Source organism: Oncorhynchus masou, chromosome 12 (assembly GCF_036934945.1).
Source record: "Oncorhynchus masou masou isolate Uvic2021 chromosome 12, UVic_Omas_1.1, whole genome shotgun sequence".
Lineage (NCBI taxonomy): Eukaryota > Metazoa > Chordata > Actinopteri > Salmoniformes > Salmonidae > Oncorhynchus > Oncorhynchus masou.
Genome location: NC_088223.1, coordinates 16,594,577 through 16,620,547, shown reverse-complemented (window position 1 = coordinate 16,620,547; position 25,971 = coordinate 16,594,577). Strand labels below are relative to the sequence as shown.

The 25,971-nt window shown below is 43.8% G+C and overlaps 2 protein-coding genes across 5 annotated transcripts in view; one reads left to right on the top strand and one right to left on the bottom strand.

The window, feature by feature from the left end:
- The window catches only part of LOC135549592 (tax1-binding protein 1 homolog), a 45,663-nt gene extending 42,610 nt beyond the window's left edge, over positions 1-3,053 (bottom strand). Inside the window, exons 1-2 of one of the 4 annotated variants that reach the window (XM_064979690.1) lie at positions 2,937-3,053; positions 2,002-2,221 (exon numbers count right to left, since the gene is read on the bottom strand). In XM_064979690.1, coding sequence (XP_064835762.1) covers positions 2,002-2,190 — 189 coding nt within the window. In that variant the 5' untranslated portion in view covers positions 2,191-2,221; positions 2,937-3,053. The remainder of the gene's footprint in view (positions 1-2,001; positions 2,222-2,936) is intronic. The other 3 variants (XM_064979689.1, XM_064979692.1, XM_064979691.1) reach the window with 3 other exon arrangements.
- Positions 3,054-4,065: 1,012 nt separating this feature from the next.
- The window catches only part of LOC135549591 (3-hydroxyisobutyrate dehydrogenase, mitochondrial-like), a 38,849-nt gene continuing 16,943 nt past the window's right edge, over positions 4,066-25,971 (top strand). The window contains exons 1-4 of the mRNA XM_064979688.1: positions 4,066-4,176; positions 9,983-10,143; positions 10,443-10,552; positions 12,424-12,545. Coding sequence (XP_064835760.1) covers positions 4,104-4,176; positions 9,983-10,143; positions 10,443-10,552; positions 12,424-12,545 — 466 coding nt within the window. The 5' untranslated portion in view covers positions 4,066-4,103. The remainder of the gene's footprint in view (positions 4,177-9,982; positions 10,144-10,442; positions 10,553-12,423; positions 12,546-25,971) is intronic.

The following is a 25,971-nucleotide window of genomic DNA, read 5'->3' as shown; positions in this document are numbered from 1 at the left end:
CTGGCCAGTGAGCTAGCTAGCTCGCTACATTTCAGGCAGTTAGCTATCCTCCGGTTGTAAGTTACTAATAGTGCTGAGTGATTAGTGCTTCTTAAGGTAGGTTCAGTTATTAAAAAATAATCACGGTCTTCGATTTCTGTTTAAAAAATGTTAAACATTAAATTATTTTAGCGATTAAAAAAAAATTGAAATTCCAAAACCCAAAATTATGAACATTCAATTGCCAAAACATTGAAACATTTCATTGTCTCTGTCAGGTCCACAGTGGGTAGACATCAATCGGAAATGAGGATAATAATATCAAATAATAAAATACTTCAGTTGTGTTTTTTACTTAGTTTTCATTTGATTACTTTAGTATTTTTCATTCCTTAAAGTCATCATCTCATGTCTGCTCAGGCAGTAGCATCCAGCCAGTCAGACAATGTTATCTCTGCTCCCCACACTGTACTGTCTTTGGTCATCCTATTTAGCTAGGCTAGCCTGCCTAAGCATGCTGCAGCGCTGTCTGATGAAATCATTTTAATAGTTCTTCAAAGTAGATAAGGCAATACTTTCAAGACTGCTTATTACCAACTACTACAAATATCAACCGGGTAGAGCTATCTCACGAACTGTCTCTATCCTCTCTCATGCGGTCTGTGTGTAGGCTATCCGTCTCAGTCAGAGCCGGGAAGAAAATCCGCAATGGATTATGGTCATTGTAGTTAATTACCACATTTCTGCACTGAACTACGTTGAATATTTGTTTAATGAAAACAACAACGCCCTTCAGCTCAATGTCCCACATTGTTATTGACTTAATTTCTCTTGTGAATGATTTGAATTATCTCAAGAGAAATAGCATGTTGAGCTAACAAAACAAAAAAATGGAGGTAAGTGGAATTCAAGTAATTGAACCCGACATCAGTCATTCAGTCCTCTATTTGTATTTATTAGGGATCACCATTAGCTTTTCCTGGGGTCCAAACACATTAGGGCACTTACATAAAAAACAAAATAATAAACAGTACATCATATAACATTAATACAACACTACATATATACACAATAAAAATGTATAATACCATCATTCAACAATATTACAATATACGTGTGCGTGTCTGTACCTTTGTGTGTCTCGTCAGTCTCCGCTGTTCATCAGGTGTATTTTTACCTGTTTTTAAAATTTGATTCTACTGCTTGCAGCAGTTACCTGATGTGGAATAGAGTCACATGTAGTCATGGCTATATATAGTTTAATAACCCTCCCACAAAACCTATGAGTTGAACATATTTGTCTGAAAACAAACTAGCTATGCAGGCTGGCTCATCTTCCACTGTTTGCTGATCATGCATCCACGATTTGTTGGCTACTGCCTGCTCAGTGAGTGACCAGAATGCTAGCTATCTTGATTTAAGCCAGTTAGCAATCCCCAAAAATGCGGTAGTCACTGTCAGTTGATTAAACGGCTGTGAGTTGAGTGCAGCTAGCTAGCTAGCTAGCTAGTATCGCAAATTAGCTAACATTTCATTAGCTAGCTCAACTGTTGTATTAGAAAATGTCTGAGATGACACATCCTGTATGTTACTGGGGTGTAGAATTGTTAGTCGCCGTCTTTTAATTTTAAGATAACTATCATTGAAATGGGTGGTTACTACTGATCTGAGGTTAGAGAAATTTTCTGGCATTTTTTGGGGTTAGAGCTCGGAGTTGGGCATATTTGTATTTGATACATCAAATTACAAAGGGAAGCAGGGGTGCTGCAGCACCCCCTGATAAATTTAAATAAATAACAAATATTTTTACAATTATTAAAAGAAAAAATCAAATACACAAAAAAAATATTTTTACAATTATTATAAGAAAAAAATTCAAGCCACAAAATGTGTGAACTAGGCCTTTATTACTCCTGTGTGAGCGGAGAAACACAGCCATCAGCAGAGCAAAGAAAGACACTCTTCAGAAGCCCCCTCACCCCCACCAAAAAATCTGGGGGGTGACACACGGTGTGATGTTACCTTAAAGATGCCCACCCAGTCTTTGGGGTTGGGGGTGATGTAGGAGGTGAGGGTGTAGCGACACTCCAGTGCCTCCTGGGGCAGGAAGCTCCTCTTAACGTTCTGGAAGATAACATGAGCAAAGTTTGATGTTTCCATGACACCAATGCCACTGGTGGGCGAAGAGCCCACCACCTGGAACGAGGACATATCCTGCTTGTCACTTCATTTGTCTGACCTGCTGGGGGAAATAAGGAAGCGAGAGAATATGGAGAGAGAAAATAGTGAGGGGATATGAAAACAAGCCTGGCCAGGCATGCATGTTTTCTCCTCTCACTCACACCTCCAATTTAACCTAACAAATGTACATTTGACCCATTTACAATAACATTTGAATTGATCGAGTCCCACTGTTAGGTTGTTTGATCCACATGTGGGCTTTAGTGAGCTGAAATGTAAGATGGAATAATTCCAAGCCTGCCTACGCATGTTGAAATGACGATATGATGGCAAACGTCAGACTGCATAAGATCACGTTAACTAGAAAACACACCATGTTATAGTAAAGCAGCAAAGAGCTGAAGCGCGTGTGCACCAAAACAAGGACGACCTAATTTAGCTCGCAACACAACAAGCACAGGTGGCATTTTCACACGCACGGAGAGCGGCTAGCTATAAGAGCCTGTATCTGCCAAAACACATTTAGGATGATTAGCTACCTAGATATAATGTTCGCATAGATAACGATTCCCTAAAGTAACTTTCATTGTCATTGACAACTGAATTGTTTAAGTATCTAGCTGCGCATTAACCTGTAATGGCCTTTTAGCTACCGAAACTGATCTGACCACAACAAGGTAGCTAGCAACAATCTCAGGGTTATCTGTCTTGATAGGCCAAACCCCCTAGCAATACGACAATCACAGCTATTGTTTCCGTTTACATCGATTCATTACCTGTCTTACATATGAATCCAAACCAGGTCCAATTATATTTTGAAAGCCAACATATGACAGTCCAAAAGCCGTTGTTGTCACACAGCTTCAGGCCCCGTCGTCAACCACTGAGCTATGGTTGTCAATGAAGGTGTCACTTCCGGGATGGGATGTTGGTGCTGAGGAAAAAGATTCCAATTGCACCACGTGAACATTTCAATTATTTGATGCCTCGAAATAATCTATTTAAAATGCTTATAATGAATAAGTAGCTATCTCTGATTAATGTACGATTATTTGCACAGTTGCTGTTATTGCACTGGGAAATAAATGGCCTTGTGCGGCACTCACGCACACCCTGGGGTGGCAGGTAGCCTCGTGGTTAGAGCGTTGGACTTGTAACCGAAATGGTTGCAAGATCGAATCCCCGAGTCGATAAAAATCTAAAAATCTGTCGTTCTTCCCCTGAACAAGGCTGTTAATCCACTGTTCCTAGGCCCTCATTGAAGATAAGAATGTGTTATTTAACTGATTTACCTAGGTAAATAAAGATACAAATATTTTTTTCCACAAAGTGACGCTGGATTCTGCATGCGATTTGATAGAGATAGGGGCACAAATTCATCAAAAAGACTCACAGAGGTCAAGATAATGAACCAACAATTACACCATTAAACACAAAGTACATCTTAAAAACTTAAATAAATTAAAAATACTCTACTGCGCATGCACATTAGTTTGGGTAATAATACTCTGACTGGTGGAAATATATATTTTTATAACATTTTGTTAAAAACGATGTTTGATTGAACACGATCAAGGTTCTCCATAACCGTAAATATAAATGATGATGATGATAATAATGACCACGGACGATTTGCGTTTGAATAGTTTTAATGGTAATACCACATTCACTAATATTGCATCGAATAAAAAGGCCACACTCGAAAGATTTATTTCAGCGTCTGAGACCAATTTACTAACGCCCCCCCAAAAAAACAGTATGGTACCGTTAAGAGCTTTAAGACGTGAACACACAGGATGTCCCGCCTTTGCAAGATTTCTATTGGCTGTTGCGTTCGGCTGAGGCCATTGAGTGGTCCAAATGGCACTCAATGATAACTAACTCCCCTTTACTTCCTGTCTATCAGCTGTCAGTGTAAACGCCGAGGTCAAGGGGAACGAAGCATGGCTGCGTTGTTCAGAGGGTCTCGGAATTTGTTGCAAAGGTGCAATAAACAACATGTCGATCTGGCTCTGGGTAACGTATTTACCAGTTTTAAAATTTCCCACCGTATTTTTCGTGGTGTGCATGTGCATAATAGCACAACATGCAACCGAAAAACACACTTCCTAGCTAGGAATTTGTGGTGTGTTAGTGGCGGTTTTTGTGGATAACTTAGATATTTTCTGAACAGTTGGTTGGTTACCTGCTGTGTTTTTGTATTTTGCGTTAGCTAAATACTATGGCCTCCCTTGTTGACGTTAATGAAATACGACCATGAACTGATTGCCAGTGATAGCTTGAAACAATGGACATGGCTATGCCCTCATCTATCTCACAAATCCCTATAAGTAGTTAGTCAATTCTGCAGACTCATGTGTCCTTGACTCTACATGTGACCAGCTGAGTGGAACACAACGTTCTTCGTGGCTGTAGTGCCTGCATACTAGCCCGAGCCTGGTGATTTGAATTTAGCCATAAGGCTCCCTCCCAGCTCTTCCTACACTATCATACCTATGTGTCAATTCATTTGACACAACTACATCAGTTCATATCGTCGCTTCACACTGATGTTGAACTCTAAATGGACCTCCATCTGAGGTGCCACATTTATCCAATAAACCTGATTCCATAACTTTATCAAGCCAATTAAGCAGTATTGACATAAAGTGTAAAGACGTTAACCTAAATTCTGTTTTAATCAAAATAATAATTATTGGGAGTTGTGACATAATAAATTAATTTGAATATGAAGCAAGAGAAGGTAATTTGTCCTTACTAAACTCGGCAGATCATTTTCCATCAATGGATGATGATTTAACAAGTTTTGACTGCAATGATTAAGCAATAAGTAATGAGGGGGTGTGGTATATGGCCAATATACCATGGCTAAGGGCTGTTCTTATGCATGATGTGATGTGGAGTGCCTGGCTACAGCCAGCTGTTAGCAGTGGTATATTGGCCATATACCACAAACCCCCACAGTGCCTTATTGCTATTATAAACTGGTAACCAGCTCAATTGGAACAGTAAAAAGTTATTTTTTTCTCATAACTGTGGTATACGGTCTGATATACAATGACTTTCAGCCAATCAGCATTCAGGGCTACCCATTTGCGATATTGACTTGTTATTTCAATAGGCACAGGCTACAGACTAAAATCTGGCTTTATGATTGTAATTCAACTTTTCAATGTTTTGCTTAGTTACATAGAGACAGGTAGCCTATAGCCCGTGATAGGCCTACATCTCATTTCAGATTTCAGCCTACAGTAAGCTGTATGACAAGGTTCAAATATGTCGTTCTGCCCTTGAACAGGCAGTTAACCCACTGTTCCTAGGCCGTCATTGAAAATAAGAATTTGTTCTTAACTGACTTGCCTAGTTAAATAAAGGTTAAATAAAAATCATAATTTTAAAGTATTTATTGTATCAAATGGTACTGTAGGCTAAAGAGATGTGATGGCCAATAAATGCAAATGTGTCATTCTCCACATTTAATGTCAGTTTTCCCCATAACAGAAGCACACAAGTGAGTTCCATACCTTCCATTTAACATTTCCACATGCACAGCCCTCAAGAACTGAGCAGGCATAAAACACTTCGCTTGAAACGGTTTTCCATAGGCAAAGTTGACATTAGAATGTTTAAATCACCTTTGAGCGAATTTATCTAATGCGCTGTAGTGCGCCCAAAGTTGTTTTCCAGTGCCATTATTTCAGTTCTTGCGTGTTAATATGTTTTATGGAAAAAGGGTTGGGGAATTTTTTAAATGTTTAACTAGGCAAGTCAGTTAAGAATAAATTATTATTTACAATGGCGGCCTAACCCAGACGACGTTGGGCCAATTGTGCGCTGCCCTATGGGACTCCCAATCACGGCGGGTTGTGATTCAGCCTGGAATCAAACCAGGGTCTGTAGTGACGCCTCTAGCACTGAGATGTAGTGCCTGAGACCGCTGTGCCACTCGGAAGCCCACCGGGTCGCTCCATAATGACAATCTAAATAGCCGACCTACAACTAACTGTTCATCAGTTGTCACAACTTGTGCTGCTCTGTCTACTCTCACTCACGTGACTCAGCCAATAGTGGACTCAGCTGCCTGCTGCAGTGCTTTCAACACACACACACCCCTCCGGCCCTCCCCACCACTCACTCACTCAGCAACAGCCTGCCTCACTGCTTGAAAGTCAGCAGCAGCAGGTCACAGTGAAAATATATGTAATGTATGTTTATGTATGTATGAATGCTTAAGATGCACTATGCAGAAATCACTCTGCCATTTCCTGATTGCTAAAATGGTAATAGATTGCCTAATTTCAGTTTGACAAAGCAAGCAAGTATAATGTAGAGAATCATTGTACCATCTAAACCGCTGTGAAATATAGTTTTCACAACCAAAAATATTGTATTTTCAGCTGTTTGAAGCTGGTGTACAAAACAACTTAAAGTAAAAGAAGCAAAATAAACCTGATTGGGAAGCATAGAAATAAATCTCATAGAAGCTTCTCATACTTGCTTTCAATGAGAATGACAGATCTTTAACTCACATTTCTATGTGAATTTGGTCCGGTCGCCCAAAAAGTTACATATATTGCAGCTTTAAGAGAAATTACATGGCGTGCAACTTCAAAGTAGCCCAAAAACCTGCAACCCGCATTTTGTCAGAAAACCACGGACATGGCAACCCTGACTTCGGCTACTCATCAGATATTGCATAACAAATTCTAGTCTCTGAATATGACATTTCTTCAGCCAGCTAACCAATTTTTGGCAGAGTGGATGATTAGGGGGCTGGAACATAATTATAATTTGTACACTGCAAATTGACCACAAATAAGCCCAAAAATAAATTGTATTTGAAAAGGACAAGGCTACCTTGATTACATTGAGTCACGATAATATCTGTTTTTTATTTGTGGAAATACTTGATGAGCAGATTTCCTAAATGAAACACATTTTTTTGCAGAATTGAGATATATACACTGCTCAAGAAAATAAAGGGAACACTAAAATAACACATCCTAGATCTGAATGGATGAAATATTCTTATTAAATACTTTTTTCTTTACATAGTTGAATGTGCTGACAACAAAATCACAAAATTATCAATGGAAATCAAATGTATCAACCCATGGAGGTCTGGATTTGGAGTCACACTCAAAATTTAAGTGGAAAACCACAATACAGGCTGATCCAACTTTGATGTAATGTCCTTAAAACAAGTCAAAATGAGACTCTGTAGTGTGTGTGGCCTCCACGTGCCTGTATGACCTCCCTACAACGCCTGGGCATGCTCCTGATGAGGTGGCGGATGGTCTCCTGAGGGATCTCCTCCCAGACCTGGACTAAAGCATCCGCCAACTCCTGGACAGTCTGTGGTGCAACGTGGCGTTGGTGGATGGAGCGAGACATGATGTCCCAGATGTTCTCAATTGGATTCAGGTCTGTGGAACGGGAGGGCCAGTCCATAGCATCAATGCCTTCCTCTTTCAGGAACTGCTGACACACTCCAGCCACATGAGGTCTTGCATTAGGAGGAACCCAGGGCCAACCGCACCAGCATATGGTCTCACAAGGGGTCTGAGGATCTCATCTCGGTACCTATTGGCAGTCAGGCTACCTCTGGCGAGCACATGGAGGGCTGTGCGGCCCCCCAAGGAAATGCCACCCCACACCATGACTGACCCACCGCCAAACCCTCATGTTGGAGGATGTTGCAGGCAGCAAAACGTTCTCCGTGGTGTCTCCAGACTCTGTCACATGTGCTCAGTGTGAACCTGCTTTCATCTGTGAAGAGCACAGGGCGCCAGTGGCGAATTTGCCAATCTTGGTGTTCTCTGGTAAATGCCAAACGTCCTGCACGGTGTTGGGCTGTAAGCACAACCCCCACCTGTGGACGTAGGGCCCTCATACCACCCTCATGGAGTCTGTTTCTGACCGTTGGAGCAGACACATGCACATTTGTGGCCTGCTGGAGGTCATTTTGCAGGGCTCTGGGAGTGCTCCTCCTGCTCCTCCTTGCACAAAGGCGGAGGTAGCGGTCCTGCTGCTGGGTTGTTGCCCTCCTACGGCCTCCTCCACGTCTCCTGATGTACTGGCCTGTCTCCTGGTAGCGCCTCCATGCTCTGGACACTACACTGACAGACACAGCAAACCTTCTTGCCACAGCTCGCATTGATGTGCCATCCTGGATGAGCTGCACTACCTGAGCCACTTGTGTGGGTTGTAGACTCCGTCTCATGCTACCACTAGAGTGAAACCACCGCCAGCATTCAAAAGTGACCAAAACATCAGCCAGGAAGCATAGGACCCGAGAAGTGGTCTGTGGTCCCCACCTGTAGAACCACTCCTTTATTGGGGGTGTCTTGCTAATTGCCTATAATTTCCACCTGTTGTCTATTCCATTTGTACAACAGCATGTAAAATTTATTGTCAATCAGTGTTGCTTCCTAAGTGGACAGTTTGATTTCACAGAAGTGTGATTGACTTTGAGTTACATTGTGTTGTTTAAGTGTTCCCTTTATTTTTTGGAGCATTGAATGTGTGTAATATATATATATATATATATCACACACACACACACACACAGTGAGGGGGGGAGTATTTGATCCCCTGCTGATTTTGTATGTTTGCCCACTGACAAAGAAATTCAGTCTATAATTTTAATGGTAGGTTTATTTGAACAGTGAGAGACAAAATAACAACAAAATCCAGAAAAACGCATGTAAAAAATGTTATACATTTATTTGCTTTTGAATGAGGGAAATAAGTATTTGACCCCTCTGCAAAACATGACTTAGTACTTGGTGGCAAAACCCTTGTTGGCAATCAGAGGTCAGACGTTTCTTGTGTGCAAACCTGGTGGCCAACTACATCTCAGGAAGGATTTTGTCTCACTCCTCTTTGCAGATCTTCTCCAAGTCATTAAGGGTTCGAGGCTGACTTTTGGCAACTCAAACCTTCAGCTCCCTCCACAGGGAATTAGGCCACTCCAGGACCTTAATGTGCTTCTTCTTGAGCCCCTCCTTTGTTGCCTTGGCCGTGTGTTTGGGGTCATTGTCATGCTGGAATACCCATCCACTACCCATGTTCAATGCCCTGGCTGAGGGAAGAAGGTTCTCTCCCAAGATTTGACGGTACATGGCCCCGTCCATCGACCCTTTGATGCGGTGAAGTTGTCCTGTCCCCGTAGCAGAAAACACCCCCAAAGCATAATGTTTCCACCTCCATGTTTGACAGTGGGGATGGTGTTCTTGGGGTTATAGGCAGAATTCCTCCTCCTCCTCCAAACACGGCAAGTTGAGTTGATGCCAAAGAGCTCCATTTTTTTTGGTCTCATCTGACCACAGCACTTTCACCCAGTTGTCCTCTGCCAATGAACATCTGAATGATTCAATCTTCAGACGGGCATGTATATGTGCATTCTTGAGCAGGGGGACCTTACGGGAGCTGCAGGATTTGTCCTTCACAGCGTAGTGTGTTACCAATTGTTTTCTTGGTGACTATGGTCCCAGCTGCCTTGCATCTCTAAGTCGTTGCTCTATCGATTGCTGGGGTCATTTCATGTTTTCATGTGTATCTGAGGTGTTCTAAGTTCAAGCTGCAGAAATACAGCCTGTATGATGTGATGCAAAACTCCTCATACCAGCTGTATTTCTGTCTAACGTGAAAACCAAGAACTCAGATGAACATGAAATTGCACAAAATGATATAACTTTAAAAAAGGGTGAATCCTCCATTTTAAGTAGGAATGTATTAACTTAACCATAGTTTACTTTGTCTCTACAATGTTCTATACTATGCCATTGTATTGACTGTCAACCCTGTGTGTGCTCTCCAGTGTGTAGCAGGTCGATGGCCTCGAAGACTCCAGTGGGGTTCATTGGGCTGGGGAACATGGGCAGTCCCATGGCCAAGAACCTGCTGAGGCACGGATACCCTGTCATTGCCACCGACGTCTTCCCTGAGTCCTGCAAGGAGTTACAAGACGAGGGGGCACAGGTAACACCTAGCTAGTACCTACTTACTTCACCTAACCTGCTTACTGTGTTTCTCTACATTACCACTGAATTGTTGCAGTGATCATAGCAGTAGACAAGACGCACCATAATGAATGCTGACCATGCGCAGTAGGTCACCTTCTGGAGGTCTACATGTTGAAATGCCCAGAAATTAATCAAAAGTGTGTAAGTGCACACTTCAGGAATATGGAGAATAGGGATGCAACGTCATTGTATCTCTGTTAGTGTTTTCTTTTGATTTCTCACCCCTTCTTTCCCATCCGTTTCCTCCCTATCCAGATCCTGGACTCACCAGCGGAGGTTGCAGATAAAGCAGACAGGATCATCACCATGCTCCCCTCCAGTCCCAACGTCATAGAGGTCTACACTGGACCCAATGGCATCCTCAAGTAAGCAGGTCGTCCTCCCCAGAACTATAGATGTAGAAACTGGCCTGTCCCCCTATAACTGGCCTGTCCCCCTATAACTGGTGTTTGTAAATTGGAAGGAATCCGACAGTTGTAAACCTCATTGGAAGGAATCGGACGGTTGTAAACCTCATTGGAAGGAATCGGACGGTTGTAAACCTCAGTGGAAGGAATCACATGGTTGTAAACCTCAGTGGAAGGAATCACATGGTTGTAAACCTCAGTGGAAGGAATCGGATGGTTGTAAACCTCAGTGGAAGGAATCGCATGGTTGTAAACCTCAGTGGAAGGAATCGCATGGTTGTAAACCTCAGTGGAAGGAATCGCATGGTTGTAAACCTCAGTGGAAGGAATCGCATGGTTGTAAACCTCAGTGGAAGGAATCGGATGGTTGTAAACCTCAGTGCAAGGAATCGCATGGTTGTAAACCTCAGTGGAAGGAATCGCATGGTTGTAAACCTCAGTGGAAGGAATCGCATGGTTGTAAACCTCAGTGGAAGGAATCGCATGGTTGTAAACCTCAGTGGAAGGAATCGCATGGTTGTAAACCTCAGTGGAAGGAATCGCATGGTTGTAAACCTCAGTGGAAGGAATCGCATGGTTGTAAACCTCAGTGGAAGGAATCGCATGGTTGTAAACCTCAGTGGAAGGAATCGCATGGTTGTAAACCTCAGTGGAAGGAATCGCATGGTTGTAAACCTCAGTGGAAGGAATCGCATGGTTGTAAACCTCAGTGGAAGGAATCGCATGGTTGTAAACCTCAGTGGAAGGAATCGCATGGTTGTAAACCTCAGTGGAAGGAATCGCATGGTTGTAAACCTCAGTGGAAGGAATCGCATGGTTGTAAACCTCAGTGGAAGGAATCGCATGGTTGTAAACCTCAGTGGAAGGAATCGCATGGTTGTAAACCTCAGTGGAAGGAATCGCATGGTTGTAAACCTCAGTGGAAGGAATCGCATGGTTGTAAACCTCAGTGGAAGGAATCGCATGGTTGTAAACCTCAGTGGAAGGAATCGCATGGTTGTAAACCTCAGTGGAAGGAATCGCATGGTTGTAAACCTCAGTGGAAGGAATCGCATGGTTGTAAACCTCAGTGGAAGGAATCGCATGGTTGTAAACCTCAGTGGAAGGAATCGCATGGTTGTAAACCTCAGTGGAAGGAATCGCATGGTTGTAAACCTCAGTGGAAGGAATCGCATGGTTGTAAACCTCAGTGGAAGGAATCGCATGGTTGTAAACCTCAGTGGAAGGAATCGCATGGTTGTAAACCTCAGTGGAAGGAATCGCATGGTTGTAAACCTCAGTGGAAGGAATCGCATGGTTGTAAACCTCAGTGGAAGGAATCGCATGGTTGTAAACCTCAGTGGAAGGAATCGCATGGTTGTAAACCTCAGTGGAAGGAATCGCATGGTTGTAAACCTCAGTGGAAGGAATCGCATGGTTGTAAACCTCAGTGGAAGGCACGGTGGAGCCTAGCTGCTCATTCAGAGCTGCTTACAGTGAAGACGTTGGGGGAATGTCACCAATTGTACAGGCTTTTGTTCTAGCCCTCTGCACCTGATTAAACTATTAAATTATCATGGTCTCCGAACTAAGTTAAGTCAGGTGTGCCTGTGCTGGCCCAGTAACAGAGCCTGGTACTGTGGGTCTGTGCTCTGAGATCATGTGATATGGTCATGTGACTGTTTTTCATCTCGTCTTTTTTTTCTGGTCCGTTCTATCTGGGATCCTGGAGACGTCCCTACCCCGGTGAAGTCGAAATGTTAAAATGGTTAGGTTACGGTAGAGGTTAGGGTTTAGAGTAGGGCCGTCCCAAGGATCTCAATGGCAAAAACAATGTTCTTCTTTCTCAGGAAAGTGAAGAAGGGAACGCTGCTCATCGATTCCTCCACCATCGACCCCTCCGTCTCCAAGGAAATGGCCCTCGCCGCCGAGAAGATGGGCGCCGTGTTCATGGACGCTCCCGTGTCAGGAGGTAAGGGACGGGTTTGGGATGTCAACATTCTGTTGCTATGGCGATCACGTACTGTCAGTCTTCTAGCCATGTCCAAAGAAAGGTTTTACTTTTCCTGTTTCTGGCCTACTGGTGGTTCAGTCTCTGGATAGACATGATACACTCTCTAGTCTTCATTTCACCTTGGACACAAACACATCAACTGTAGAGCTTTTGCAGTAATGCTAACCATGTCATATACTCCTATGTGTATCTATAGATATAGTGCTTGTGTTTATAGACTCTGGTGCTATATAATGAAACCGTATGTAGGCTACAGGCCACTGACGGTACACCGGCGACAGATCAACAGCTGGTGGAAATTGATCCTGTTAAATGGCAACATATTTAAGGCTCGATGGAAACATTGTCTAATCAATATCCTAGGAATTAAATAGGCAAACGGGGCGGAACTGGTAAAAACGACCTGAACTTGTCCAATAAGACACGCTCGTTTTTTCCCTCCCAACTTTTCTCTACAGTGTGCATCAATGAATACAATACCTGAGCTGGTACAAAACAGGGTTGGTAGTTGAATTCAGATGTGTGTTCCACGCTGTACTTCCTCCCCCCATTCTAGCCAGACAGTGACCACCCTTGGTAGTCAGTGTAGACTGGGTCTTAAAGGCAAGGTTAAGGTTTTAAGTGGTCAATCTGATGCACAGGACAGCGTTCTCCTTAATAGCTTGAGCCATAATGGAGAATACCGTGTCAGGGTTTTTGATGTTGATGGAGCCGTAATGGAGAATACCGTGTCAGGGTTTTTGATGTTGATGGAGCCGTAACAGAGACTACCGTGTCAGGGTCTTTGATGTTGATGGAGCCGTAATGGAGAATACCGTGTCAGGGTTTTTGATGTTGATGGAGCCGTAATGGAGAATACCGTGTCAGGGTTTTTGATGTTGATGGAGCCGTAATGGAGAATACCGTGTCAGGGTTTTTGATGTTGATGGAGCCGTAATGGAGAATACCGTGTCAGGGTTTTTGATGTTGATGGAGCCGTAATGGCGGGTATCTCTTGTCAGTGCCTTTCATGTAGATGAAGACCAGAGAAACTGGCCCCACAGGGAGTGAGAGGGGAGATGAGACGAGTAGCTGTAAAACTCCCTCTCACCTCGGCCAGACCAACCGGGGGGCACACACACGTACAAATACGACTGATTCACATTTCTGCAGATTCACTTTTTGACGGTCCCCAACAGCCTACACTGTGGTCGTAAGCTTGTCTGGCAACACTCGTTTTCTCACACACATTCCTCACACAAAACACTCCCTCTCTCACACACACACACACACACACACACACACACACACACACACACACACACACACACACACACACACACACACACACACACACACACACACACACACCCTCTGTGTGTTTACATGCTGGCGTCTGCAGTGTAGACAGGCTGTAGTTAGTGAGTGCAGACCTGTGAAGACCCTTCCTCTCCGGGCTCTTAACTAAGCCTGTTACACACACACAGAGAGACACACACACACACACACACACACCTACACAAAAAAGCACAGTGTTTACTCACTTCTTCTCTGGGCTCTTAGCAAAGCCTGGTTTACTGCTCTGGAATGGCCAATGATTTACATGCTCCCTCTGGCCTGAGCCCCACAGACCCCTGACAGCACGAACACACTTCTAAGTTCAGACACGAACACACACGCACTTGACCGCCCACTATCTAAATCTCATACACAGATCCTAACAGAACTGGCCTCTAACCCCCTTGCTGAGGATGAAAGTAGCCCATTGGTGATAAGCTGAACATGGGGAGGAGAAGACTGAGGGAGAGGTCAGGAGGTGGAGGGTAAACCTCAGACATCCCAGTGTGTGTTGTGTTGTGAGGGCTTCTCTGACCGATAGTGGGGGAGGGGATTTGACATGCTGCGTTTGTCCAGGAGGTGGCACTCTACCCCAATAGGGAGCCATATGTATTTATGTGGAGCAGGGTGTCAGACTCATTCCATGGAAGGCCTAGTGTCTGCAGGTTTTTCCTTTCAATTAAGTCCTAGACAACCAGGTGAAGGGAGTTATTTACCAGTTAGTGACCTTAATTCATCAATCAATTACAAGGTGTATGTAGTATGTCTGTGTTTGTTAGAGACGGTCCCTACTGTTTCTTGTGATCTCTTGATATCAGATCCAGATCTAACGACAGTAACACACACACACACTCCAACTTTAGGCATTTTTGACTGGAGGTCCCAGCAGAATCTTTTTCCTTATGAAGTTGCCAATGCACACACGCACGCACACACACACACTGACATGCATTGACCCCTAACACACATATTTCTGTTTGAGGTAATGCTTATGATATATAATATGGTAGCTACGCTATTTTAAGCACTCAAACACACACACACAGATTCATGCAAAGATCATTAAGATTTTCAGTCACTTCAGACACTCAAGCATCCTCACAGACAGAGACTTCCTGTGCTTTTGGGGTTTTATAGTTTTTTTAATTTAGATATTCTTTTTATTCAAAATTAATCCTGTGGTAAATGAGGTAGTGTGTTTTTAAGTGTGTGTGTGTGTTTGGTTCCCACCTCGAGTGCGTCAATAGGGGTTTGGCAGTTTCTCCTGGGGTCTGAGACGAGGAGTAATACACTTGTTAAAAAAACTACAATCAAAAAAAACATCTTTCTTTCCCTTCCCTCTCTCTGCCGGTCTTGCTCTTACTGACCAGTTGTCTGGCCTAGCCCTGCCTGCTATGTCCTGGCATAGATACTCTTTCACCCACACACACACACACACTGCACATAGTCACTTACTGTACACACAAACAAGCACACTCTAAAATACACACTTTCACCACTGTCTGGTGTTGTTAACTGTCCGCATTCAAACTAGACCCACAACAAAACAGGCTCTGACGTCACGAGCCCAGGCTGTTGGCAAGGCGATAGCAGAAATAGGGGCAGCAGCTAACGAGCAGCGGGGTCGTTAGCGGTAATTACCCAGCATGCCTGCGTCTTGTATTCCGTCAGTGGGCCGCCACATCGCTAACGGACGGCGACTTTAAGTCTTTAGAAGCCATTCATTGTTTTCCCAACGCTGAGAACAACACTGTGTGTGTGTGTGTGTGTTAAAGGGACGTCACTGCGTTAAGTTTGGTGTGACCGTGGGAGCTTAATGTGTTTGTATACAGTTTGTCTCAGACTGCACACGTTTGCTGTGTTTCATCAGGTTAAATACTCATTTTCAGCAGGCTACTTTTTCCACTTCAAATTAACTAAGCTACTTTTCATTTAAAAGTTTAAATTCTCTAGGTCGTCGAGCCCTTTCCCGCTATAATGATGTTCCAGTTTTCAGGGAAAATGGAAATAGAGCCTGTGACTTGACTTCCGCTTTGGACATTAACAAGGAGACACTCCATCTTAACTCCTCCTACACATCTGCTGGATTGGTGAAACAGTGCAGAAAAGAACCTCCCCCGACAGTTCCCCCTCCCCATCTTGTTAAGACCAGGATGTAGGGGATCTAGTTTCAGCCGTTTCTTTTACTGCTGCTACTTGTTCGATTATACTAGAATGAACAATCTGCATCTTCTAGTAATCTATTGATAGGATAGGCACCTGTCAGTCACAATGCCAGCAATGACAGGAAAACGCAATCTGCTGTTTGTCCTGCCTCCCGTTACAATTTGTGTGCATTGTGGTTGGAGTCCAATTTTTTTTTACACAGATGGAAAGAGCATGAAGCTCGTGAATTTGCGTTAATTAGGCGAAGTTGAAATCCACGACTAAGTCTAATTATTGTTTTCTGGCATATTTAATTTATTTTGCGTGTTTCACATAGCCAACCGCTGGGAGTCCTGGCTTGGGCTGTATCCAACATAAATAATCTTGGTCGACCAAAAGTCGTCTATTCTTTCCACCAATCGATTGGTCAAAATGTTTAAATGTGTATTTTTCTGTATATAGACACACCCTATGTGTGTCTATATCAACTATAAGCACTGAGCTTGTCTAACGCTTTCAGCTTACAGTTTGATTAAATAGGAAACATGCCTCGAGTGCGCCAGAGATCTAGATAACCAGAACTTAACCTGACCCAACTATTCTCTTCTCGGTCCTGCTGACTTTCGCAGGTTCTGCTATTACTCTCCTGAAGTTGCCGGTAGCAGGCTACACGAGGAGTCTGCAACCTTTCTCATGTTGAATGCCAATTTATCTGACCATTTCAATCGATCTGCGTACTAGTTATGGTTTTCATATGCACATTTTCGCCAAAGTTTCAAGTCTTTATATCTCAATCATTGTCATGTGGTTAATCAATTATATCAACATCTAAATAAAAATTATACAAATCTTCAATTAACTTCTATTGCCATTGCCAACTACACAAAGCCAGCAAATAAAAACATTGCAGGCTGCAGGTAGAAAATATCTTGCTATAAATAAATATCCTTTAAATCTTGATGGCTACACATGGCCTGTTTGCAACGCACTTGAAACATCATATCAACTTTTAAGTTGGGTCCAGCCCCGAAGAACGAACTTGTATAAAATATTCTGGGCCCTCTGTGTTTCCCTGCCAGTGAGCTTGGGACAGACACAGCTGTAGGCTATTTGTTCAAGGGATAAGAAGCAGTGTTTGACTTGGGCAGGAGCTCAACGGAGCTGAGTACCGGCACAAGTACCTAGTTTGAGAAACAGACACTTCACAAGTCCTCAACTGGCAGCTTCATTAAATAGCACCCGCAAAACACCAGTCTCAATGTCAACAGTGAAGAGGTGACTCTGGGATGCTGGCCGTCTAGGCAGAGTTGCAAAGAAAAACCCATATCTCAGACTGGCCAAAAAGAAAAGATTAATTTGGGCATCCATTTTTTGTAGACCTCCACAAGTCTGGTTCATCCTTGGGAGCAATTTCCAACAACATAGCCACTGGTCAGAGGAAATCTGCTGATAAATGCCTATGTAGATATTCCATTAAAAAATCTGATTTTCCAGCTACAATAGTCATTTATAACATTAACTGTGTCTACACTGTATTTCAGATCAATTTGATGTTATTTTAATGGACAAAAAAGTGCTTTTCTTTCAATATCAAGCACATTTTTAAGTGACCCCAAACTTTTGTGTGTGTGTGTTATTTTTCTTCAATGTGAATCAGATTTTTATTTGGTGTACCCCAGTGGGAATACCTGTTCTACACAATTCTACAACACATGTTCCCAGTCTGGGAGGTGAAGTCTTTCAGATGGAGTCCAGACATTAGAATGCATCAGAGGCCACCAATAGAGCTCCTTCTGCAACAAAATGTTGAACCCAGGTGAGCGAACAACCCCGGACCCCCACTTTCTTTCTATTTGGCTGGCTACTCTGTGTACTTGTGGAAAACACTGGGAACCGTACCGTGTAGCCTATTACATTCTGCAGTCACCAGAAGCCACAAGCAAATTGCCACAGCTAACCATTGGCCAAAAGAAGGCATGTTAAGGTTCCAAGGTTCTAGGGTAGGGATTGAGAGAGAGCTGGGCCGAGGAGGTTTTACTGCCGTGGGTAGCTGGCTGGGCCTGCTGTCAGTGCAGTGATGACCAACTAAATATATACTGCATATATTGTTTTTCTTTGTTTTGGTCTTCGGCATGTTTTTTGGGGGCTCTTTGTGCACGCAACAATTTTCCTGAGGCAAGCTGAAGTTTGGTAGCCGAAGTCTACACCCCCTTCCTCTGTGATTTGTCAACAGTTGGGATTTTTCAATGAACTGTTGCCATTCAGCGAGAGACGACTAGTTTTCATGCACAGATTTTCCCTTGAGAAATACTTCACCAAACATCTTGGATGTCAAATTGAGCGACTAAGACCTCCATAGCAAAAACTTCAAAATGAATTACAGATTTCTATTTTGATTAAGTGTATACTTATACTGACTACGGTGTCTCAAGAGGGACAAACAGTACTATTGCCGCTTGTTTCTTCTTTTTCAAGCGAAGGTCTTTTGAGGGGGTATGCGAGGTACAGACGTTCGCCCAGCTGCGTTCTGATAGGAGCAAACCCAACCTAGTATGCAGATGCTTTAACTAGCACTGGACTTGCTAGATTAGCATAACAAGCCCTTCACTAGTGGGACCAGGGGGAGGCTGGTTAAGGGGGCAAGAGAGGGATGAGGGGAGGGGGAAATGGAGGTAAGGGTGAGAGCAGGGGACTAAGGGGTGGGGTTCTAGCCTGGAGTCCAGATGGAAGCAGACCCACAGCAGCTGGGGGATTGTCCCTCTCAACACTGCGCGTGAGCTGTGTGATGTCCTTCTCTGTGGGTGTGTAGGCCTATTTGTCAGCTGGTGTTTGTCCAGTTGTACGATAAGGCTCTGTCCATCAAATTCTCCTAAACCCCTCCCTATATGTCACTCATCTTAAGAGACCGTGGGGTGGGGGGGGGACTCAACGGGTCTGCTTTGGGCCACAGGGAGGATTGATTCTGGAATGATCTCTGTTCTGTCTCCTTGCATTGACCACTCTCCCTCATGGAATGGATCAGGCTCTGATAAGGATTATGATGGTCAGGGTACTGGTCAATGAAGAAACATTGTCTGTTGCATTCTCTTCCCCCTTTATCCCTGTCTGCTACAGTCTCTGGGGGTGTTTTCATGATGTTTGTCTGTGTGTGCATGTCAGTGTGGGGTGGTTCTCAGGCTTGAGCTCGTTAGCACAGCAGATAAAGACTGTTTTTAAAATAAAGGACTGGCATTAGTGACTTGGGCAGATAAACTGTTGAAAGTGCAGATTTTTTATGTGTGTGTGTGTGGTGTGATTTTGGTTAGCACTCTGTCCCTCTTCTAACTCCATTTCAGTTATTTACTTGATATCCATCAAGTTTTTATGGCTCTTGTTTGGGTTTTTAATTTGTTTGAGAAAAATCTCCCATTGGGTCTAATTATATCACTGGAATACATGAGGCCGCACTGAAGGCTGCACTGAAGACCTGTAAACAGTCTGTCTTCCCAGGGGGTTGGGGACGAAGGAAAGTTAATGTAATGTTACAAATGGTGTCGTATTGTTTAGGCCTTTAACTCAGTGAAAAGTTCTGCCATTAAGATGATATTAGAACAAAGGCCACCTTTTAGATTTCCAGTAGTTAAACCAAGAATATACAGTTGAAGTGGGAAGTTTGCATACACTTCGGTTGGAGTCATTAAGACTCATTTTTCAACCACTCCACAAATTTCTTGTTAACAAACTATTGTTTTGGCAAGTCGGTTAGGACATCTACTTTGTGCATGACACGACATTTTTTTCAACAATTGTTTACAGACAGATTATTTCACTTATTAACACTATCACAATTCGTGGGTCAGAAGTTTACATACACTAACTTGACTGTGCCTTTAAACAGCTTGGAAAATTCCAGAAAATGTCATGGCTTTAGAAGCTTCTGGTAGGCAAATTGACATAATTTGAGTCAATTGGAGGTGTACCTGTGGGTGTATTTCAAGGCTACCTTCAAACTCAGTGCCTCTTTGCTTGACATCATGGGAAAATCAAAAGAAATCAGCCAAGAAGTTTTTTTGTTGACTTCCACAAGTCTGGTTCATCCTTGGAAGCAATTTCGAAACGCCTGAAGGTATCACGTGTAATATTGTTTGTACAGATGAACAAGTATAAACACCATGGGATCACGCAGCCGTCATAACACTCAGAAAGGAGACACATTCTGTTTCAAAGATGAACGTACTTAGTGGCGAAAAGTGCAAATCAATCCCAGAACAACAGCAAAGGACCTTGTGAAGATGCTGGAGGAAACGGGTACCAAAGTATCTATATCCACAGTAAAACGAGTCCTTCACATAACGTGAAAGGCCGCTCAGCAAGGAAGAAGCCACTGCTATAAAACCGCCTTAAAAAAAGCAGTTTGCAACTGCAAATGGGGACAAAGTTCGTACGTTTTGGAGAAATGTCTTCTAGTCTGATGAAACAAGAATAGAACTGTTTGGCCATAATGACCATCGATATGTTAGGAGGAAAAAGGGGGAGGCTTGCAAGCCGAAGAACACCATCCCAACCGTGAAGCGCGGGGGTGGCAGCATCATGTTGTGGGGGTGCTTTGCTGCAGGAGGGACTGGTGTACTTCACAAAATAGATGGCATGATGAGGATGGAAAATTATGTGGGTATATTGAAGCAACATCTCAAGACATCAGTCAGGAAGTTAAAGCTTGGTTGCAAATGATTCTTCCAAATGGACAATGACCCCAAGCACACATCCACAGTTGTGGCAAAATGGCTTAAGGACAAGAAAGTCAAGGTATTGGAGTGGCCATCACAAAGCCCTGACATCAATCCTATAGAAAATGTGTTGGCAGAACTGAAAAAGCATTTGTGAGCAAGGAGGCCTACAAACCTGACACCGTTACATCAGCTCTGTCAGGAGGAATGGGCCAAAATTCACCCAACTTATTGTGGGAAGCTTGTGGAAGACTACCTGAAATGTTTGCCCCAAGTTAAACAATTTAAAGGCAATGCTACCAAATACTAATTGAGTGTATGTAAACTTCTGATCCACTGAGAATGCGATGAAATAAATTAAAGCTGAAATAAATCATTCTCTCTACTATTTTTCTGACTTTTCACATTCTTAAAATAAAGTGGTGATCCTAACTGACCTAAGACTGGAACTTTTACTATGATTAAATGTCAGGAGTTGTGAAAAACTGAGTTTAAATGTATTTGGCTCAGGTGTATGTAAACTTCCCACTTCAGCTGTAACTGTTTGTATTGTCTGCCCGTTTTCCTCTTCAAATTGAATTAGGACTCCTGCATCTACGAAGACCTGAATTCCAGCACTTTGCCTTGCAGGTACTCTGGTAGAATCAGCAAGGCACTGTCTGTAACCTGTGAATGGTTCTACACCAACACGGTAGATTATACTGTCATTGAAGGAAATGAAGGGTTATAATGGTGTCATGAAGATGGTAAAGTGTTACGAGCGTTACTTTAGGAACCAGCCACTCAACCCCAGGGAAAAGAGCTGCAGTGTGGCTCACATTCAAATGCGTCATTCACTACTACAGCGTGGGAAAAGCCACCGTGGTGTGTGTGTGTGTGTGTGTGTGTTTGTACAGCCTTCATAATGTAGTTTATTTTAACCCTACCGTCAATTAAAGTGCGTAGTGCTTTACACGAGCCTCGTAACCCTGTGGATATTACCTCAGAAGCCCCAGCTGATGTCTCCACCACGGCCAAGTTTGGGATCTTCACCTGTCCGTAATGCTTAGACACAAGACCGATTTACACAAAGATGCACACATACAAAAACAGATGGAGAGACACACACACAGACCGACCGCTTCCAAAAAGGGCTCCAATTTAAAAGGCTATAAGACTATAATGAATCGCTTCAGTTAATTATTTGTCTGTAATTAAAAAAGTGCAAATGAATTCAGCTCTCGTTAGAACACGACAGAAACCAGAGTTTGCGCTGATCTCCCTTCCCCGTCTCACCCCAGCTCACCCTCTTTCCTTGACGTAGAGGAGACAAGGAAAGGAAACCTCTAGGGTATTGAGATGCTTTCTCTCCTTGAAGGAGAGGAAACAAGGAAAGGATATATCTTTGTCCCCAGCCTCCCACATAGATTTAGTGACTATCTCTCACCATGTTAGATGAGGAGTGGCTTTGGCTGGCCCCTCTCTCTAACGGTCATTAATATCAATGCCAGCTCACCGTGGTTGAACTGTGGTCAGGCTAGTTCCACTGGGTCTCTGGGTTTTATGTTGGCCAACCATAACTTGTCCCTGGAACATGATAAGAGGGACTCTAGTCTGCCCTTTCCCAAGGGAATTGTTTCTCAGAGATCAGAGGCACAGCTATCCTGGTCTCTGTCTTTGCCACTCACTCCCACTACCTTACTATACATTTTCTCTCCCCCTTAGTTTATCTCTCTGTTTCTCACCCTCTTTCTCTCTCTGGGCATATGTACGTCAGCTAGCCCTGGGGGGCAATGCGTTGCGTTTATAACAATGCAGGAGTGTCATTTTCCTGTGAAATGGATAGGACAGGGCGGGACATGGTGACGTTCCCAACGTGTTCCCCAATGCCCCTACAGCCTCATTAGGATTCATGTTTAATCCGTCTCTGACAGGACCGACCGGACCACGGGACGCCCCTATACACACACACACACACACACACACACACATTTGCAAGAAGACACACTCTCTCCCCTTCTCTGTTATGCTAATGATGTTATTCTTCTTCATGCACTGTTCATCATCCCTCTGTCACTACTTCTAGAAATCCACTACAGATCAGAGGAGCTTATTATGGGTGATTAGTTCATCTGAGAGGGGGGTGGTGGGGGGGGGGAAGGAGTGGACAAAGTATTCCGCTGCTCTCTCTCTCACTCCCCCAATCTCTTGTTCTCATATTTCTCGTTCTTTCCTTCCATCTGTTTTTCCCTCTGCCCCCCACTCTCCTCTCTCTGCCATATCTCCTCTCCCCTCTGCTATTTCTCCCCTCTCTCCTCTCTCTCCTGCTCTCTTTATCTCCTCCTCTCCATGTGTAGAGATGTATATTGATCAGCATGTTGACTGTGATATCAATAGTCTTCTCTTTAGTGATCCTGTCCCCAGTCTAATGAACCAGTGGAAGTTTACAATGCTGCTTGGCTTTGGTTCTGTCAGCATTATATTGGCCTTATTAGTGTGACTGTTGATGTGTTGTATGCATGGTGATTGGATTCAGAAAATCTCTATTCTCTTGATTGCTCAGTCTTTCTCTAAGATAGAGCCTTCTCTCTCAATGTGTTATGTAAGACCTATGTGTGAGTTGACCGTGTGTTGTGCACCATAGTCAGCTGCTGCGGTATGGACTGGGTTCATTATGTGGCCTGACAGGCTGTCACTGCTGCAGCGCGCGCACAGACAGACGGCTAATTATCAGTCCGAGAGAGGGTAGTAAGAGTGGGATAGCTGGGGTAATGTATACATGCATTACCCTAAGGACAACAGCATACAGGGAACAGTACGGTCAACTCAGTGACTGTGTACATCAGTCACTCTTTCCATAAAGCCCCATCCCCCCACTCTCCCATCTCTGCTCCTGCCCCCTAAACACATTAAGCCTCTGCTCCCCACTCTCCTCTTCTCTGCCATCTCTCCTCTCCCCCTCTGCTATTTTCTCTCTCTCTCCTCTCCTCCACTCTCCTCTTCTAGTTGTGTAGTTTCATCTATTTTCCCCCCCTCTCTCTCCTGTCCTCTCCTCAACTCTCTCTCCTCTCCTCCGCTCCTTCTGGTTGTGTAGTTTCATCTATTCTCTGTCCTCTCCCCCACTCTGTCCTCTCCCCCACTCTGTCCTCTCCCCCACTCTGTCCTCTCCCCCACTCTGTCCTCTCCCCCACTCTCTCCTGTCCTCTCCCCCACTCTCTCCTTTCCTCTCCCCCACTCTCTCCTTTCCTCTCCCCCACTCTCTCCTTTCCTCTCCCCCACTCTCTCCTTTCCTCTCCCCCACTCTGTCCTTTCCTCTCCCCCACTCTGTCCTCTCTTTCCTTTCCTCCACTCTGTCCTCTCCTCCTCTACTCTCCTCTTCTAGTTGTGTAGTTTCAGCTATTTTCTCTCCCTTCTAATTCCTCTTTAATTATTAACAGCAACATGATTAGGCCTTCACCATCAAGAGGCCTTTCATTAGAGCTACACAGCACCCTGAAGACTGATTTCTCACACACACACACACACACACATTACTAAGACTGTTGATACACTCCTCTAACAGTGTCGCCTGGCGTAGTGCTCCTGTGGTGTTGTGAGATGCAGTGTAGGGGACACTGTCCTGTCCAGTTACAACGCACAGCATGATGATGGTGGTGCTTTTCATTTGTTTACCTATCACTAGGATTACAGTATGGAAGAGTTGTGCTCGTTGAATACTTACAGCTACCAACAATTTGCCTGCCTGCCTGCGGTCGTGCGCACAGATGTATGATTAGGGGTTAATCAATGGTATATTAAGGGGCCGGGCTGTGGCAGATGAGATTTGGGAGCGAGGGTTCCGCCTCAGATTAACACAGAATTAAAACTGTTAAAAACAATCTGGCACGTTTCTGGTCATCTATCTGTGTCTTCAGGACCCGTTGGGGGGTGGAGAGGTCCTTGCTAAAAACATGGAACGCTCCTTAAGCCATCAGGCACTGGGAGGGATGGGGGAGTGTGTGTGTGTGTGAGGCCTAATTGAACATGATAAAGTGTAAAGTTAATTACCCCTCACGGCTGTCACTGATACCCCCGGGGGGGTGTTTCTAGGGGTGTAGCCTCAGGCACAGCTGTCGGCCTGGTTTTGGTGGTGGGGTATAGTTGTGTGTGAAGGAGAAATGGGTGGCGTAAGGAGTATGGAGACCCATGGGGGTCGTGTGCAGGATGATGGGGACAATCGGCTTTTAAAGACTTCCCCGTCCCTCTGGTGTGCCGCTCTCTACACTCCTGTCCTATCAAGACACACCAATTTTTTTCCCAGAGCAGAAAAGATTGTGATGTCTCTACAAATGAACTATCACAGCTCCATAGACCAAACAAAATAATCTTACTGCTATTGAGGAGTCGTGCACTTGTCCTGAGAGCTTTCTGGCAACAATGTCATGAGACGTGATGTTTTTGGGATTAAATAAGGCTGTCGTTGGTAGCTGTTCATGTGCACATTATTTCCTGAGCCAAGTCCAAGTTCAGACACCCCTTTGTAGGCGACCGGTCAATTAGGGGTGCAGGTAGCCTAGTGGTTAGAGCGTTGGACTAGTAACCCAAAGGTTGCAAGCTCAAATCCCCGAGCTGACAAGGTAAAAATCTGTCGTTCTTCCCCTGAACAAGGCAGTTAACTCACTGTTCCTAGGCCATCATTGAAAATAAGACTTTGTTCTTAACTGACTTGCCTAGTTAGATAAAAATATATTAATAATTAGAACGGTAGGGATTCTTCAATTAAGTATTTGTCGTCATTCAGCGACTTGTTTTCATGCAAATTTTTTCACTTGAGAAATAGTGCACAAAACATCTTGGTTACATGTAAAGTTGCACGACTAAGACTGACTCAACATCAACATTAATTACAGATTCATCATAGCGCTTGATGGTTTTTGCGACTGCACTTGAAGAAACTTTCAAAGTTCTCAATTTTCCAGATTGACTGACCTTCTTGACATAATATGGACTTGGTCGATTACCACCTCTACCGTGTAACAACACAACGGATTGCTCAAACACATTAAGAAGGAAATAAATTCCATATTTGCTTTTAACAAGGCACACCTGTTAATTGAAATGCATTCTAGGTGACTACCTCATGAAGCTGGTTGAGAGAATGCCAGGAGTGTGCAAAGCTGTCATCAAGACAAAGTGTGGCTATTTTGAAGAATCTCAAAAATATTTAGATTAGTTTAGCACTTTTTTTGGTTACTTAA